The 12,245-nt window shown below is 45.6% G+C and overlaps 1 protein-coding gene across 3 annotated transcripts in view; it reads right to left on the bottom strand.

Moving 5' to 3' along the window:
* Window positions 1–12,245, bottom strand: part of VPS41 (VPS41 subunit of HOPS complex) — a 162,283-nt gene that overhangs the window by 91,891 nt on the left and 58,147 nt on the right. For all 3 annotated transcript variants that reach the window (XM_045007071.1, XM_045007072.1, XM_045007073.1), the window contains 2 exons: window positions 8,447–8,509; window positions 2,796–2,861 (listed from right to left, as the gene is read on the bottom strand). In XM_045007071.1, coding sequence (XP_044863006.1) covers window positions 2,796–2,861; window positions 8,447–8,509 — 129 coding nt within the window. The remainder of the gene's footprint in view (window positions 1–2,795; window positions 2,862–8,446; window positions 8,510–12,245) is intronic.

Here is a 12,245-nt window from a genome sequence, read left to right as displayed (position 1 = left end):
AGGTTCTCAAGCATCATTTTTCTTACTTTGCCTACCTGTAAATTTCAATTCTCTATGGAAATATTTTCGGCTTGCATGTGTATGGTGAAAACATTTATCAACATTTACTGATACAAATCTAATCCTTTCAACCCTATGTATAATGTAACTAGAAGAGAATGAAAAAAAGTGGGAGTACTCCATGCAAAGTCTTTCTTCAACAGCTGCATCTCTGCTCAAATGATCAGTAGTGAAAGAGTTAAAGATGTTAGCATATAAACTATTATTAGGTACCAAAGTTAAAATTCTGCAGGGATGGGTGGGGATATTTCATGATTTTCAAAGCTATTATTTCTATATGCTACTCAACAGGTAACACCGCAGTTGGTCATATTGAAATGGTTTTCTTCACATCTGAAAGGCTACATTTGGGGGTTGCGGGTAAACGAAAGGTTCTGCCGAAACTAATGGGACTACCCTAATAGTGTTGGTATTGCATGCCATCTCTGCTCTAACCCGAACATGCAATAGATTAAGATCCAATTGTGTAGGGCCTGTATGTTCAGAGCTCATTACAGAGCTGGGTATGATTTTGCAAAGACTGCATTTTTTGTGTTGGGCCACAATCTTAAATTTAATTACAGGGTTTTAAAACTAAATACATATATTAATAGATTAAATTACAAATTTCTAGGGCTTCTTTTTATTATAAATGTTAAATATAATATGCTAAGATATCAGTTAAAGTTTTCCTGAAGAGGAAAGTTTTTTCTCAGCAAAAAATGAATAGGAAGAGGGGGGAAATGGGCATGCATTAGGAATCAGTATACCATCTCCCAGAGGGCAGAATATAAAACAGCCTGTCAAGTAATCAAAGATAACCAAAGAGATGTGTTAAATCCCTGATGTTTTTTTCCGTTCAGCATCAGGTGAATCCAAGTTATTTTACCACCTGACAGAGCTTCCTCATTTCTATGAATTCCCAGTTTCTCTCTCCACATCACCATTAGCACCACTCAAACACTTGACAACTTGGTTGTTGGGAGAGACATCCATTGATGTGCATTATCTAAAGCAGTGGTCCCTGAATGGTGGGTCGTGACCCACCAGGGGGTCACATGAAGGTTCTAAATGGTTTGTGGGCCCAGTGTGGACAAGAGGCCTGGGGGAGGAGAGGAGGGGAAAGAAAAGGTTGGAGACCAAGCCCACCTCACACACCCACCATGCTGGGCTGGGCCTGGCTCCCCACTCTGGGCTGCAGCGCCATTCACTTGAACTTGGCCTGAAGGGGCAGCCAGGCCAAACCTGCAGTGACGCTATGACCCCTTGCATCAAGTTGCAATGCCCTGAGTGGGGAACCATGCCCAGCCCCGTGGAACAGGAGCTGCCGTTGCACGCTAAATGCCGAGGGAGCTCATTCTCCAAGCCTTCCACACACCCTGCCTCCGCTCTGCAACAAGCTGGGATTTGGGTTGAAGTGCTAGGGTAGAGGGTGCTGTTTGGGAACCACTAATCTTAAAGCTGGCTTAACCATTCATATCATAGCTATTTTATTTATTTTAAATAATGAGTAATAGTAATAAATTGTACTGCGGATGGAAAAGAGGTTATTAGCAGCACTAGAATTGCTGCGACATCTGGCAAGGCAGATACAGTTTGATGAATCTAAAACTGTAAATGTTCATTTTTAATTCAAAAGAAAGGGTCACAATAAATGGCTATATGAACGTAACTAATCACCAAGTTGCACTGTTTAAATATTTTTTTCCTAAAATGTACACTGAATGATATAGGGTCAATTCTGGAATGTATGGACAATGATGTTGGATGTCAAAATTACATTATTTGGTAGGTGAGGAATGAAACATCTTAGTATTAATTTTAGAAAGACCAAATTGCCTGGAACCAAGAGGTACAAAAGAGACAAAAAAGTCCATCCTTGACACACAAAGAAGTTTAAAACTAAGGCCTGGTCTACACTAAGAACGGGGGTCGAACTAGGGTGAATAGCGTAGCTGAATTCGAAGTACCCTAGTTCAAAGTACTCACCCGTCCAGACGCGGCGAAACCGAACTCCGCAGCTCCAAGGTCGACTCCGCCACCGCCGTTTGCAGTGGTGGAGTACCGGAGTCGAACGGAGCGCTTCCGGAGTTCGAACGTCTATATTAGACGCGATAGTTCAAACTCCAAAAAGTCGAACTCTCCGCGTTGAACTGGCAGGTAAGTGTAGACTAGCCCTAAGGGGCCTAAATTCTCTCTCACAACTGATTACGTACTCCATTAAAGCACAAAAATGAAAACCCAAGACCGACTTGAAGGACAAATGTATTTTGACCCAGTTTGGCATACATTGTTTTTATTCATACAGGAAAGGAACAGAGCCAGAAAATAATATATACCACAGAAGATAACACTATGAGCCAAATTCTGTTTTCATGTCAAAGGGTTGGAGGTATGAAGAGAAATTGGCCCATGAAGTCCAATTATTCTCATCAACATTTTGTCAGAACACAAAACTATTTTTATTATTATTTGTCTTAGTCCTGGTTTTTAAATCGTTAAAATGTCCTTCACATTTAAAAAAGAAGTGCTAATCTTTCCCTCTAAGGTTTAACCTTATGTATTTTTGTTTTGTTTTTCTGAAAGAATAGATCAAGAGAAGGAAAAAACTGCTCCTCTCTTCTAGGTTTTCAAATGGATAAATTTAGTAATTTTTTAAATATATTTATATATATTTATTTTAATAGAGGAATCCATAAATATAAGAGGAAGGGAAGAGAAGATGTAAAGTCACCTATAATATTGAGATAGCTTACCTTTTTTCCTCCCGTTACAAACTGTTTGCAGTGGGATCTTACAAACTGAGGGTGGACAGCAACAATCTGTGTTTAAAGGGGGAGAAAAAGTATAATTGCTGAAGTATTTGTTTATCTGTTAAATTGCAACATTGATGCTGTATCAACTCTCACATTATGCAACCTTCACCCATTATGGACTGTTACAGCTGTACCTCTTTTACTAGGTAGAGAGATGAAAAATGGGTCTTTTTGCATTAAGATGCCATGGAAGCTCCCAAGTGGCCAAAACTCAGTATTGTTGGAAGAATGTTATCATGGTTCTCTTCCATAAAACAAAATCTTACACCAAAAGAACTGCCCTCTTTCCCGCCAAGAAAAAGGCACCTGGCTCTTCACGCAACCCTACTATTGCTGTTCTCTGAGGACAGCCAATTCATCTATGATAAGAGGAGCATAACTGAGGTTTACTACAGAGGGCATCATCATTGGGACACCATCACCCACCACTTGATCCCAGGATAGATTTAAGATCCGAATCAATTAAAAAATATTGACCTAGCACTTATCAGAACCATCAAAATTTATAATCGCAGATCTACACAGAGAGGAATAGGTTAAGACAGGAAACTGAAACCTGACAATTTCCCCCTCATGCTTTGCTTTTTGTATTTTAAAAACGTCAATAATACCCTAGACTGTACAAAATCTAGATCAGCTTTTCTCCAACCTAACCAGCTCAAAAGCTTTTGGACTGGTACAGATGACTATTTTCTAGAGATTTAAATAACCTTAAGGCAAAGAACTAGTATTTTTTAGCAAAAGAATCAGTGTGACCCTTATTTTTGGCCTGGTCTACACTAGGACTTTAATTCGAATTTAGCAGCGTTAATTCGAATTAACCGTGCACCCGTCCACACCAGGAAGCCTTTTAATTCGACATAGAGGGCTCTTTAGTTCGAATTCTGTACTCCTTCCCGACGAGGGGAGTAGCGCTAAATTCGACATGGCTATGTTGAATTAGGCTAGGTGTGGACGGAAATCAACCTTAGTAGCTCCGGGAGCTATCCAACACTGCACCACTCTGTTGACGCTCTGGACAACAGTCCGAGCTCGGATGCTCTGACCAGCCACACAGGAAATGCCCCGGGAAAATTTGAATTCCTTTTCCTGTCTGGCCAGTTTGAATCTCATTTCCTGGTTGGACATCGGGGCGAGCTCAGCAGCACTGGCAACGATGTAGAGCTCTCCAGCAGAGGAGTCCAGGCAATCTCAGAATAGAAAGGGCCCCAGCATGGACTGACCGGGAAGTCTTGGAGCTGATTGCTGTGTGGGGCGATGAGTCTGTGCTTTCGGAGCTGCGCTCCAACAAACGGAATGCAAAGACCTACGAGATGGTCTCCAAAGCCATGGCACTCAGAGGATACAGCCGGGATGCAATGCAGTGACGCGTGAAAGTCAAGGACCTGAGACAAGGCTACCAAAAAATCAAAGCGGCAAACGGACGCTCCGGAGCCCAGCCCCAGACATGCCGCTTCTACGAGGCACTGCATGCCATTCTCGGTGGGTCTGCCACAACCGCCCCACCAGTGTCCGTGGACTCTGACGATGGGATAGTGTCGACGGCCAGTTCCTCGGCGATGTTCGCGGACGGGGAAGATGAGGAAGGGTTTGAGGACGACGAGGCAGGCGACAGCGCTTACAACGCTGATTTCCCCGACAGCCAGGATCTCTTCATCACCCTCACTGAGATCCCCTACCAACCCTCCCCAGCCGTTACCACGGACCCTGAATCAGGAGAAGGATCAGTCGGTAAGTGATTTAAACATGTTAACATTTATTTTTTAACAAAACAGGAATATAAGCTAGGCGAAAAGAAGGTCTATATATAGGGGGATGGAACAGGCATCTTCTTCGGAGATCTCCAGGAAGCTGTCCTGGAGGTAATCGAAAAGCCTCCGCAGGAGGTTCCTGGGGAGAGCTGGCTTATTGGGTGCTCCGTGGTAGCACACTTTTCCGCGCCAGGCTCTCATCTGGTACTCCGGGACCATTGCCTTCACGAGCATGGCAGCAAAGGCCCCTGGTTTGTGCTGGCTTTCATGCAGCATGCGCTCTCTGTCTGCCTCACTGACCCTCCTCAGGGTGATCTCGCGCACAGACTCCTGCATTTAAGTAGAGTGATTTGTGTACTATTAGTACTGGTAGTGCTTCACTGTTCCTTTGCACAACAAGAAGCGTCACTTTACAGCCACGTGGTGGAGGCTGCAGAGTGCCAGCATACAGGGATCTTTCCCAGGGAAGAGCCGCGAGGGGGTGGAACAGGGGCAGAGTTTATGCTTTCAGGATTGCCTGCAGCAAGAGGACAGAGCTATACATTCACTTTTAAGCAGCCAAAAGCCTTTGGCTTACCATGCCTGGCTGCTCAAAGGATTCTGCTGTCCTGCCCCGCTTCTCTGATCTGCAGTGCGATACCCCAGGCAATGAAAGCGAATTCAGAAAAATCAAACTTTCCCTGAGTGAGTTCGCATGAGATAGGTGCTGTGCATGGTCTTGTTAACAGACACTGATTAGACTATGTTCCTTGTTCGCAAACATGTATCTTTGTAAGGAATTCACTCCCTTTTTCCCATCACACAGCTGCAACTGTATCCCGACCTGCTCCAGCATGCCCCTCACAGAGGCTGGCGCAGATTAGGTGGTGCAAGAAAAGGACACGGGTCGAGATGTTTGCTGAACTTATGGGCTGCTCCCGAGCCGAGGCGGACCAGCAGAGCCAGTGGAGGGAGAACCTCACTCAGCAGCAGCACTCACACAGCGAACAGGAGGACAGATGACGTTAGGAGGACCAGCAGGCAACTCAAACGCTGCTTGGACTAATGAGGGAGCAAACGGACATGCTCAGGCGCCTTGTCGATGTTCTGCAGGACCGCAGGCAGGAGGACAGAGCCCCCCTGCACTGTATCTGCAACCGCCCTCCCCCGCCACAAAGTCCAATACCCCCCTCACCCAAAATAACCAGAAGGAGGGGCGCGAGGGGCCGTGAAAACTGTCACTGCACCCCAGCAGAGAGCTCAATTACCCAAAAGCTCTCAGTCCATAAATTTTGAAAAGTCCCTACCTTTCTGGCTCACCCAAGCCCAAATCCCAGTTTCATCCCTCAATTGTGTTGTTGAGTATTAAAAGTAGTTTGCTGTTAATTACTATTTCCGCCATGTTTCTTTGTGTGGGGGGGAGGGGTTTGTAATTGCGTAGGACATTCACCATTACCAGGGTACAGACATGGGGGCAGGATCAACAGCAGGTCACACACAGAGTGCAGTCACTAGGCACCCTGGTCCGTCTGTGAGGTGTTTTTAATGTTCTGTTCATAGGCGGCAGGTGCCCTGTTCAAGGTATATTTGGAGGTGGGTCTCTGTCTGCTGCCCCAGGGTCCTAGCGCCTGACATCCACAAATGGCAAGGCAGGCTGCCCTTACCCTGCCCTTCCACCACAGCCCTGAGCCTCTACAATGCCCCAAACCCTCAGCCCCAGCCAGAGCCCTCATCCCCCTACACCTCCTCCCCTTCCCACACACCACTCACCCCTTACTACGCCCCCACCCCCAGCCCAGAGCCTGCACCCAAACTCCGTCCCAAACCCTGCACCCCTCACCCCTTCCTGCACACCCACCTGTAACCGTCCTCCCCCCAGAGATCGCTGTAGGAGCAGTAGCCTATCATTCCTGGAGTCTAGAAGCTGTCTCTACATCACTGCACACCCTACCCACCACAGTCTGCGTCCCTGTTTCAACCCTTTAACGCGAAGTCATTAGTAAAAAGACAAGGTTGTTAATTAAAAATGCTCCATTACCTTTATTTTTACACGGGTGTTGGAAGGGGGGAAAACGTGGTGAACGGGGTATGTAAGCATAGAAAAAAGTCAACAGTAAGTGAAACAGGGGCAGGTTCAGCTTCTCTGTAAAGAAACAGAACTGTCACAGGTTACCCTGCTCGCTGAGGAACCTAGCTTTCAAAGCCTTCCGGATGCACACCGCTTCCCGCTGGGCTCTTCTAATTGCACGGGTGTCTGGCTGAGCATAATCAGCAGCCAGGCGATTTGCCTCAACCTCCCATCCCGCCATAAAGGTCTCCCCCTTGCTCTCACAGAGATTGTGGAGCACACAGCAAGCTGCAATAGCAATGGGGATATTGGTTTCGCTGAGATACGAGCGAGTCAGTAAGCTCCTCCATCTCCCCTTCAGACGTCCGAAAGCACACTCCACCACCATTCTGCACTTGCTCAGCCGGTAGTTGAAGAGCTCCTTGTCAGTGTCCAAGGTGCCAGTATAGGGCTTCATGAGCCAGGGCATTAGCAGGTAGGCTGGGTCCCCGAGGATCACTGTAGGCATCTGCACATCCCCAACATTTATTTTGTAGTCCGGGAAGAAACTACCTTCCTGCAGGCGTTTAAACAGACCAGAGTTCCTGAACACACGCGCGTCATGAACCTTGCCCGGCCACCCGACGTTGATGTTGGTAAAGCATCCCCTGTGGTCCACCAGTGCTTGCAGCACCATTGAAAAGTAGCCCTTTCGGTTAATATACTGGCTGGCCTGGCGGGCCGGTCCCAGGATAGGGATGTGAGTCCCATTTATAGCCCCACCGCAGTTTGGGAATCCCATCGCGGCGAAGCCATCTATGACGACCTGGACGTTTCCCAGGGTCACTACCTTTGAGAGGAGGAGCTCCACGATTGCGTTGGCAACTTGCATCACAGCTATCCCCACGGTAGATTTGCCCACGCCAATGTGGTTCGCTACTGACCGGTAGCTGTCTGGCGTTGCAAGTTTCCACAGGGCTATGGCCACTTGCTTCTGCACAGTCAGGGCTGCTCGCATCCTGGTGTCCTTGCGCTTCAGGGCAGGGGACAGCAAGTCACACAGTTCAAGGAAAGTGCCCTTACGCATCCTGAAGTTTCGCAGCCACTGTGATTCATCCCAGACCTGCAGCACTATGCGGTTCCACCAGTCCGTGCTTGTTTCCCGGGCCCAGAATCGCCGTCCCATAGCATGAACATGACCCATTGCCACCATGATCTCCATGGCGTGGCGTACCGTGCTTTGTGAGAGGTCTGAGCCACTCTCTGACTTCATGTCCTCACCGCGCTGCCAGAGCCTCCTCGCCCGATTTCTCAGCATCTGACTGTGGAAGAGGTGGACGATAAGGTGCGAGGAGTTGACAACGGCCATAAGTGCAGCGATGATCGCAGCGGGCTCCATGGTCGCACTGCAGTGCTGTGGCGTCCGCACTGTCACGGACCAGAAAAAGTGCGTGAACTGATTTCCCGCCGGCGGGAGGGACTGTTGAATTCTGACAGTTACCCAAGACCACCCTCGACACAGTTTTCCCCCCAGCATGCATTGGGGGGAAATCCCAGAATTCAAATGGGCAGCGGGGAGTGCGGGACCTGTGGGATAGCTTCCCACAGTGCACCGCTTCCAAAGTCGACGCTGGCCCCGTTAGTGTGGACTCACAAAGTCAAATTAGTGTCCTTAGTGTGGATACACAAATTCGACTTCGTAAGGTCGATTTCAAAAATTCGATTCAACTTAAATCGAACTAATCTGGTAGTGTAGACATACCCTTATTAAAAGCACCAATAATATACTTGTTAAGGATTAAATAAGTACTTACTTTAATAGGACAGTCAAATGTTTCATGAAATTCTTCTCCTGAATACAATCCAAATACCTGCACCTAAAGAGACAGTTAAAATCAAATAATAATAATCAAATAATAATCACTCTGACAAACACTGAGAGGTGAATGAAAATGCTAATGCTTAACATGCTTATTAAAACAATGCAGTACACTTAACAATTCAGAATTATCTGAAACTTCCTTGGATTCCATTAACGTCTCCTATGAAACTAAACAATACCAGAGTGCTTCTTTGCAATTAAGTTTTACAAGACCACAAGAAATAAGAGTTCTTTTTGCTTTAGGCTGATCACTTCCGTTAAAACAGATACTAATTTAATAGATATGAAAAGCATTCACATCTTCTTAATAAAACTCAATGGAACATATATTAAAAGCTTCTCTTTTCTGAAAAGCTAAGTGCCTTTAAAAAAAAAAGTTAATACAGTACAGCTTCAGAGATTCCTTCAAATCTTCAAAAATCTCCTCTGGACTATAAAGCAAAACTAGCATGAAATCTAAGACCTAGTGTACACGATAGAGTTAGGTTGACATAAGGCAACTTACATCAACCTAACTCTGTAAGCGTCTACACTACAATGTTGCTGCCCACTACACCGACCTAATAACTCCACCTCTGCAAGAGGCATACCACTTAGGCCAATGTAGTTAGGTCAATACAGTGCCTGTGTAGACACTGCATTGCTTACATTGACTGCTGCGGCCTTTAACAGCCCGAGCTCTCAGCTCTGCCATCCTGGACAGCCCAGCTCTGGAGGTCATCCCGGGGCAACAGCTCCAGTGGTCATTCCTGGGTGGCAGGGCTCCAGTGGACAGCTTGGGCTGTCAGCCCCCACAATGCCCCACTTAAGTTGGTGTAAGCGCTCCTGGTGAGGACGCACACCACCAGCAGGAGGAGGGTAGTGTGAACACAAACAGCTGATTTAATTACTGTGGTGGCTGTAGGTCAACCAAACTTAAGTCAACTTAATTGTGTAGTGTAGACATGCCTTAAACACCACAATTTTCATGGCCTTTCCTAAAAGCATCCAGCAGTACTATGTTTTTTCTCCTTACACTTAGGAATTCCTTCTGTGAAAAGGTCCCTCTCCTCTTCTAGTGAGTTGAAGTAACTGTTGGTAAATGCTATTTAGTAGTCACCACTGCAGTTGCAACTATATACAATAAATGTTCTTCTTCAATCAGCGCCAAGCACACTACATGCAGCTACAGCAAACAAAACTATATTCATGACAGTAAAGATGTTTAATAGGTTTTAAGAACAGAAAATTTTTTTCTTCTCTTTAAAGAATTGATGAGAATAATCGAAGCCATGAATGCAACACAAATGATTTTTTGCAATGAAGATAGAACAAAACAGAAAGATAAATCTTCTATCTAAATAATGGTGTCAATGATCATGTGAATGAAAGGTGAAAAATATTCCTGGAGAAATGTGGATAAAGACAACACAAAATGGAATGAATGGAAAAAGAAAACATTATCTTAAGTCCTTGTAAGTGGCACTACCCTGGCCTAGCTAGAGAAAGAGGAGAAAGGTGCACGTGTACTTGGGGATACTTATTTCAGCTCTGTAGATCTGGGGGCCAGAAGCTGTAACGGACTCTCCTCCCTGCTTCTAGCAAGCATCATACACACTTGAGATCCCCATACATTTCAAGTGGAGGGATGAAGGAGATGCTCAGGACACATATGCCAACAACAGAATGAGTCTTGGAGCTCTCCAGTAAAAATATATTTACCAGTCTGTTCAAGAGATGCTCTTCTGGACCATGGCATTTTCTTACATACTGTTTGGGCTAATTAACTTAGTCCAAGTTTATTTAGCTCAGGGTGTGGTTATCTTGTAAACAAGGAGCAAACAACAGTAACAGTGTACATACAGACTTGGACAACAGACTCTAGTTTTCCAAGACACACAACCCTCTCAACAGATTTTATTCTGCATGTTCAAGGAAATGGACTCAATTCTCTCACTGGCTTTTTCATTTTTGTCTTTTATGACTGTAGTTGCTCCTTAGGAATCTTTCAGAAAAAAGTAACAGGATCTTTAGAATAAAGCTGGACAGCCACCAGTGATGAGCCAAAGGAACTTTAGTTCAGTATGTCTCCAGGAATATCTACTTATGCTATGAGACAACACTAAGAGCTAGAGTTGTGATTCCCCCGCTCCTGTACACACACTCGAGCTAGCTCTCATCAAGACACCATGAATATAAATAAACAGCACAGCTGTGATAGCACAGTCAGCAGCAGCAGAGGCATGGCTGAGCCATGCAGAGTACATATCCACCGATTTCAGAGGAGGTTGTACTTGACACAGCTCAGCCGTGCCTGTGCTCTGCTACCTGTGCTACTGCGGCTATGCTGCTATTTATACTTGCACTAGCTCAATGAGAGCTAGCGTAAGCATATGTACATGAGCAGGGGAATCACACCCCTCGCTTGTAGTGCAAACATAGCCTTAAAGAGTGTTTTACATATTAACTGGGGCCAAGATACTGCTCCGGAGGCTTGGACACTATTTGGAGACAGAGAGAAGCACCACAAGTCTGCAATGATGGAAGTCAGCCAGTGAATTGTACAGACCAGTGGTGCCCGAACTTTTCCTGTTACACTCCAGTAATGGAATGTGTCCACAACTGACGTGCCCTCAGTCCATTACTGCATAGCCAAGGCTTCCTCAGCAGAGGAGCTTGGGCTGAAGGCAGAGCTGGGGACAGAGAGGGAATGAGAGCAGAGCTGGCCTGGGGGTGGAGAAGAGGGCAGAGTGGAGCTGAGGCTAGGGCCCGAACTGGGATGGGATGGGGGCAGAGTGGGTTGTGGCTGGGCGCAGAGCAGAACTGGGTGGCGCTCCCTCCCGCCCCCTGTGGGGGCTGGCCTGGGCCCTGCTGTGCAACCCCCCAAACATTCCTCCATGCCTGACAGTTTGGGGGCCACTGGTAGAGATGAATGGGTGATATTCAAATTGAGATTGACTCTACACCTACAATAATCTTTGGGGATGGAGGTTATTTTGGGGGTGGGGAGGGTATCTTTGGTCAATTGGCACAGCACCTCAGATTCAACAGAATAAACAAAATAATCAGATGCAGGCAGAGGAAGGGAAGGAGACCAAGGAGAAGGGAGGAAAAATAAGAGGTTAAAACATGAGAATCTCTTACCCATCTGACAAAACAGCCTGTATATTTCTTTTAAAAAGAACCACACACCACCATGCTTCTTAAATGAATTAAAACCGAATAACCAAAATTAACTTCAGCAGTAGCTGCTAGAATTATAACAGCTCCAATAAATATGTGGCACTATGTTGTCCATGCACACAGTGATACATGTTTTCAACATTTATATTCGTTCAAAATCTGGAAGTAAAATGGATCCAGTCAACTAAAGGGAAAATAACCCCACATTATAAAACGTATATTATGTTTACTCAGGGACCCTACAGATCAGTTTATTACTCCTTAATGTCTTTTATTCTACAAAGAGAAAAAGTGATACTTTTCAAATTACAAAGCTACATTGGATTTATCTAGTTCTACCTTCTGTCTCCACTCAGTTTATCACATTTTTAGGTAGTCTAAAAAGTATCCCACACTGGGAGACCATTATGTTTCACAAATCCTCTGTATCTGATTTTATAGACACCCAGTATCTCTATATCTGATTTTACACTCACCTTCTGGGCCTTAAGTATCCCAATACATGGTCCCTTATACTTAAATGGGTAAAAAGGACTGGACTGACAATCCAGTGCTTCCAGATGTAGTTG

Source organism: Mauremys mutica, chromosome 2 (assembly GCF_020497125.1).
Source record: "Mauremys mutica isolate MM-2020 ecotype Southern chromosome 2, ASM2049712v1, whole genome shotgun sequence".
Lineage (NCBI taxonomy): Eukaryota > Metazoa > Chordata > Testudines > Geoemydidae > Mauremys > Mauremys mutica.
This window is presented reverse-complemented; position numbering and strand designations above follow the sequence as displayed.